The sequence below is a fragment of the Salvia splendens genome, chromosome 8, assembly GCF_004379255.2.
Source record: "Salvia splendens isolate huo1 chromosome 8, SspV2, whole genome shotgun sequence".
Lineage (NCBI taxonomy): Eukaryota > Viridiplantae > Streptophyta > Magnoliopsida > Lamiales > Lamiaceae > Salvia > Salvia splendens.
The window spans coordinates 4,733,315-4,739,331 of NC_056039.1; the positions used below are offsets into that span (position 1 = coordinate 4,733,315).

At 41.6% G+C, this 6,017-nt stretch overlaps 1 protein-coding gene across 2 annotated transcripts; it reads left to right on the plus strand.

Annotated features, from left to right (window-relative positions):
- The first annotated feature begins 2,711 nt into the window (after positions 1-2,711).
- On the plus strand, positions 2,712-5,808 carry LOC121743579 (G-type lectin S-receptor-like serine/threonine-protein kinase LECRK3). 2 transcript variants are annotated; one of them, XM_042136903.1, is made up of 2 exons: positions 2,712-3,219; positions 3,730-5,808. In XM_042136903.1, the coding sequence occupies exons 1-2, from the start codon at positions 2,749-2,751 to the stop codon at positions 5,629-5,631; spliced, it is 2,373 nt and encodes a 790-aa protein (XP_041992837.1). In that variant the 5' UTR covers positions 2,712-2,748; the 3' UTR covers positions 5,632-5,808. The 2 variants fall into 2 exon arrangements, with proteins under 2 accessions (XP_041992837.1, XP_041992838.1); XM_042136904.1 differs by having other exon boundaries at positions 3,811-5,808.
- Positions 5,809-6,017: the final 209 nt, after the last annotated feature.

Sequence of the window (6,017 nt, forward strand, 5' to 3'; positions counted from 1 at the left end):
TGGCCTAAAGGAAGCTGAAAAAAATCTAGTAAATCTATAAAGGCAGAAGGGAGGGGGAAACGAAGCCCGCATTCTAAGCAGGCCTCGTACACGGTGGCGTAACCCTCCGGCGGGGAGTCAGCCCTATGATCGCCGTCAGGTACCACCACCTTCCCCCCAGGAAAAAAGTATTTTTCGGGTAGGGATATCACAGTATCCTTACTCAAAATACTATGGAAATACTCTACGGTCTTCTCCCCGGATTCCTTCCGGCTAGAAGACCCCTTATCCCCTTTCCTACCGCTACCCGACTCCGAAGAAGAAGAAGAAGACATTTTTCTTACTTTTTGAAGGTGAAGAAAGTCCGAAGAAATTCTTGAAAGCGGAGAGAGAATTTTCGCAAAAAAGAGAGAGTGCAGAAGAAGCAGTCGCAAAAGTGCTTCAATGATGAAGAAAGGAGGTATTTATCAGATTCGGCGAAGATTTCAAAATCGTCGCACCGTTTCGAATCCCACCTTTTCAGGATTCAACGGCCGGATTTTACTGTCGCATTTAATGCGAGGCACGTCCCCTGACATCAGCCTCCCCCTTGCCTTTATCCAGAATGCCGAAGTGACTCACTTTGCCGAAGTGATTCACTTCGCCCTTCGGGGGGGGTAGTGATGGGGTGCGTACCAAACAAGCCCAACAGCAATGACGGCCCATCAGCCCAAAGCCCAAGGAAGAGTATGAGTTCGGCATTACCAAGGAGTTCGGCCTCAGCCTACAGCTCAGTAAAAGCCAACCAATCAAGCTCTGCTCTCAGGTCGGCATCAAGCTAGAGTTCGGCCTCAGCCTACTGCTCGGTAAAAGCCAACCAATCAAGCTCTGCTCTCAGGTCGGCATCAAGCTCTACTCTCAGATCGGCAACCAGAGCAGTTCGGTCTCAGCATTCGACCGAACAAGGAGTTATTGGACCCATACTGGATTTCCACAACTTCCAACACACCCACTACCACGTGGTGTCAACTCAGGCCACGATCGTAGGCCATGACCTACACTACATCCACGATTTTAGGCCATGACCTACACGACATCCACGACTTAGTGGTGATGCAAGCCACGATCTTAGTTCAAGGTATAAATAGAACTTAGATCAGATAGAAAAGGGTTAAGCTCTCTAGAGATAAAATCATATAGCAAGTCTGTGTTGTAAGCTGTAATCCCAGATCAAGCAATACAATCTTGCCCTCCCTTCTTCCCGTGGACGTAGATTTACTTCAGTAAATCGAACCACGTAAATTCTGTGTGTTGTAGTTTTCATTCTCTACCAGCATTTACTAACATCAGAAATTCGCGGATCCATCACTATCAAAAGTGATGTCGGAGGAAATAAAAAACTTTTTTATTAGGAGTAACTATCTTTTGCTGTATTTTGGCCTCATTTTGACCCATTCCCATTTTCAGTCAAATTGAACTTGCATGAAAAAAATTACCAGTTGAAGTCTTATCCGATCATAATATAATATTCCCCTATTCTATTATTTAATGTCTTATAAGTAGTATTTTTTTAATTCGCTTATTATTGAATATTTCATTTTATTTTTACTAGTCTGTAATAAATATACAATATGTATATAAAAATATCAAATTTTACTCATTTTTCTACCTTTATATATTTTTTAACTCATGTCTAGTTGAGGTGGAACATTTAGCGTAACATGAGTATTTAGATATAGGGTGTATTAATATGACAACCCTTTTTTTATAACATCATACCACCATTTTAGGTCGTTAGATCTGAAGATCGCGTGATTCTCAAGTTGCCACGTGACAGTCTATTTTAATTAAATTGGAACATAAAACCACGCTGAATGACAAATTTGGCATATTCTCTTTTTGCAGTCTGTTACTAAATTGCAGTGTTACTTTATTAATATTGCAATGTTATGTGTCTGCATCATTCGTAATTGTTTTTTTTATCTTATCATATTGTAGTTTTACTCTATGAATATTGCAGTATTACCAAGTAGTATTTACAGTTTACATATTACCAAATCCATTTCTGATTTAAATTTTTGGGAATTGACTAAAATACCAGCGCTTACAATGTCCAACACATAAGACTGTAATCCGAACTTTATTTCATGAATTTAATTCTAGACGTCCATTTTAAAAATCTAAGAGCTAGAATTAGTATTATAGTGTCACTCTAAATATTAAACATGGTGTCATCCTAATTTCTTAGAAAGTGCACCCTGCGCACACTTGTAGTTGTTATCACACGCAATCACGATACAATTTGCTATTTTTAGAAGTTAGTGAATGAGGGCCGAACAACTTTTACTTTTAGTGACAAAAATAACAATAAAAGAAAGACTAAAAAAGTCTTGTATGTCAAAATGTAGTACAACTCCGTAGGTCAAGGATTTACGTTTAAATACTAATCAAATTAAGATTAAATGCAGAATAAAGAAAGGCTTAGCTGTTAGTCATGCTCACAAAACCTCTCTTTGTTAAAATTATGTACTCGGTCATGGAATTTTCTGTAGGTTCAGATCCAAATTCAACACGGTTCCATGAAACTTACTGTATATAGTTGATAGAAATCAAATTTAATAAATCTGATGACGTCGTTGAAAGAAATCTATGTGATCAATATTTTAATTTGTTAGTTGAGACGTCCGATTAAACAACATTAGTATATTAATCCCTCTCTAACACACCATTGACCAAGACTCCATATATATCAATCTTCCAATTCATCGACTAACTCAAAACTGAAATCAAATGGCTTCATGTAGATTATTATTGTTGATCATCAACATCATTATCATTAGCACCACAGTAAAAGGCCAAGAATCAAGCAACAGGAACGTAACTCTTGGCTCCTCCATCGTCGCAAACTCCAATTCCACGTGGACGTCGCCTTCTGGCGAATTCGCTTTCGGGTTCCGGGAGGTCTCTCCCGGAACCTTCTTGCTAGCCGTATGGTTTGATCAAATACCCGACAAAACCCTAGTTTGGTCTGCCAACCGCGACGAACCAGTTCCCGCTGGATCAACCGTCCAGCTTTCCGCAGACGGAACGCTGGAGCTCGTCAATCAAACAGGCAGTCAGGTATGGGCTATTCCGGCCCGGCCAGGTACAGTGGCCTATGCCGCCATGCTCGACAACGGAAACCTTGTGCTTGCCTCCAATGCTTCAGCCATCCTGTGGCAGAGTTTTGATTTCTCCACTGACACATTATTACCAACTCAGGTACTCCCATCATAATACGAATTCACTTTTTAAACAAAATATCCTCTCTCTATCGCAACTAAACTAAGATAACATATTTTTCTCTTTAGTTTGTCCCAATCAAGATAATACATTTTTTTTAACATTCCTTTCCAATTAAATCATCCAATCACTTTTTTCTCTCTTTAATTAAATATTCATCTCTAGTTGTTTCTCACTATTTAATACTTATAGTTATTATTTCTCTCTCCAATTAATTGCATTTACTAAAAACTCCTAAAATTCCATACCAACTAAGTAATGCATTATCTTAGCCGCGACAGAGGGAGTAATGCATTTTCATTTTCTCTCTTATATATTTTATCCATCTCATACTTTACTCTTCATCTACTTCACTCTTTAAATATCAATTTATTAAATTTGTGTTCAAAATAAACGCCTAGTTTATGGGGCGACCAAGGGAGCATTTTTTTCTCATTTAATAACGGAGAAGCTTTTTACCAACTAAGTTGCACCCCATTGTCTTACTAGGTACTCAATCGACAAAGCGTTTTGTATTCCAGTTTCTCAGCGACCAATTTCTCAAGAGGGAAATTCAAATTCACGTTGCAGGCCGATGGAAATCTGGTGCTCGTCACCAGATCATACCCCTCTGATGAAAATGTGAATGCCTATTGGTCGTCCGATACTCGTGACGCCGGATTCCAGTTGATCTTCAACAATTCCGGCGTCATCAACCTAATCCGGCAGAACGGAACCTTACTCCGGCCTCTCTTCGGCAGCGGATCTCTGGCCGGGCAGTTTTACCAGAGACTGGTGCTAGAACACGACGGAGTCCTCCGCCATTATGTGTATGATGATTCATTACAGCCATCGGGGTGGTCGGTACGCAATTTTGAGCCTTCAAATATATGCCATGCTATTAGAGAAGATGATATGGGTGGCGGGCCCTGTGGTTTCAACGCTTACTGCACCATCAAACCTGACGGAAGGTCCACCTGCCACTGCCCCTCGGGTTACTACTCGAGGGGCGGCTTCAGTGGTTGCGCGCCTGAGTTCGTGCAGCACAGATGCGACCTTCAACAAGCGCAGGATGCGCATAGTTTCACATTCAACGAGATGTCCGGCGTGAATTGGCCTTTCAAGGATTATGCCATTTTCAGGGACGTCGAGGAGGCATGGTGCCGCCAATCATGCATTTCTGATTGTCTCTGTGCTCTTGTTATATATTCTGGTAGAGTTTGTTGGATGAAGGCTCATCCCTTTTCAAATGGGAGGGAGCAGGAAGCAAAGGCCTTGATTAAGGTCAGGATAAACAACACTTTTACGTCGAATCCCCACACCCCTCCCTCCGGCCGAGAGAGCAGTAAGAGAAGCTCCATCACTGTAACAATATTGTCGGCCTTGTTAGGTTGTTCGGTGTTATTGTTTCTTCTTTTGAGTTTCTTTTTTGTGTTCTACTTGAAACGTGGAAAAACGACAATGGTGGAACAGAGGAGCCGTGTGCAACCTGCTGGAGTGAGCACGATTAGTAGCTTCAGCTTCAAAGAGGTAGAAGAAGCTACCGATGGATTTAATGAAGAATTAGGGAGGGGTGCATGCTCCATAGTCTACAGAGGTACTCTAAAAACTGATGGAAAGATTGTTGCCGTCAAGAAGCTGCACAAGGTCTTCGAACAAGCGGATGATGAGTTCAAAGCTGAAGTGAGCTCAATAAGCAGAACCAACCATAAGAACCTTGTGCAGCTGCTAGGGTATTGCGATGAAGGCCAGAACCGAATTTTGGTGTACGAGTTCATGACTAATGGCTCTCTGGCCACTTTCCTCTTCCAAAAATCAGTGAGGCCTAGCTGGCATAAAAGAGTGCAGATTGCATTTGCAATAGCAAGAGGGATCTGCTATCTGCACGAAGACTGCAGTGTGCCTATCATACACTGCGACATCAAGCCTCAGAACGTGCTTCTGGACGAGTCATTCGCCCCCAAAATAGCAGATTTTGGGCTAGCCAAGCTTCTCAAAGCTGATCAGACGAGAACCATGACCGGAATAAGGGGGACAAAAGGGTATGTGGCTCCGGAATGGTTCAGGAACATGCCTATAACAGTCAAAGTGGATGTGTACAGCTTCGGAATCATGCTGCTTGAGCTGATGTGTTGCAGAAGGAGTTATGAAGCGGATGTGGAAGATGAGGGAGAAGCCGTTCTCGCTGACTGGGCTTATGATTGTTACCAGCAAGGGGCTTTGGATTTGCTGGTGGCGGGCGATGAGGAGGCAAGGAGCGACATGAAAACGTTGGAGATATATGTGAAGACGGCAATTTGGTGCATTCAAGAAGATCCAACATTGAGGCCTCACATGAATATAGTAATGCATATGCTTCAAGGATCAATGCAAGTCCCTACTCCTCCAGATCCTACTGCATTTATACACTGATTACTAGTATTTCCATGTCCATAAAATAATGTCTCATTTTCTTCATTTACAAATTTCAAAGAAATTAGTAGCAAGTGTCTCATGTTTTTTTTACTTTATTGATTAATTTTGTTAAATATGTTTTGCATGGGCGGGAAAGAATTGAAATTATTAGTAAAGATATTTAATCTCTATAAATCCATTGTTTTTCATTTTTATGTGAGAGGGAGTACTATTTTCATTGAATCAGTCTCCTCTCTCTCCCCCACCCCCTCCGAACCCTCGCTCCGCCTCTATGGAAGGGGGTTGGAATCAGCCCCATGTGGACTAAATGATGCATGCCGTCTGTTAGAGCTCGTAGGGAGTATATTTCGTGTTGTTCATTACGGAAGAGACGATTACAATGT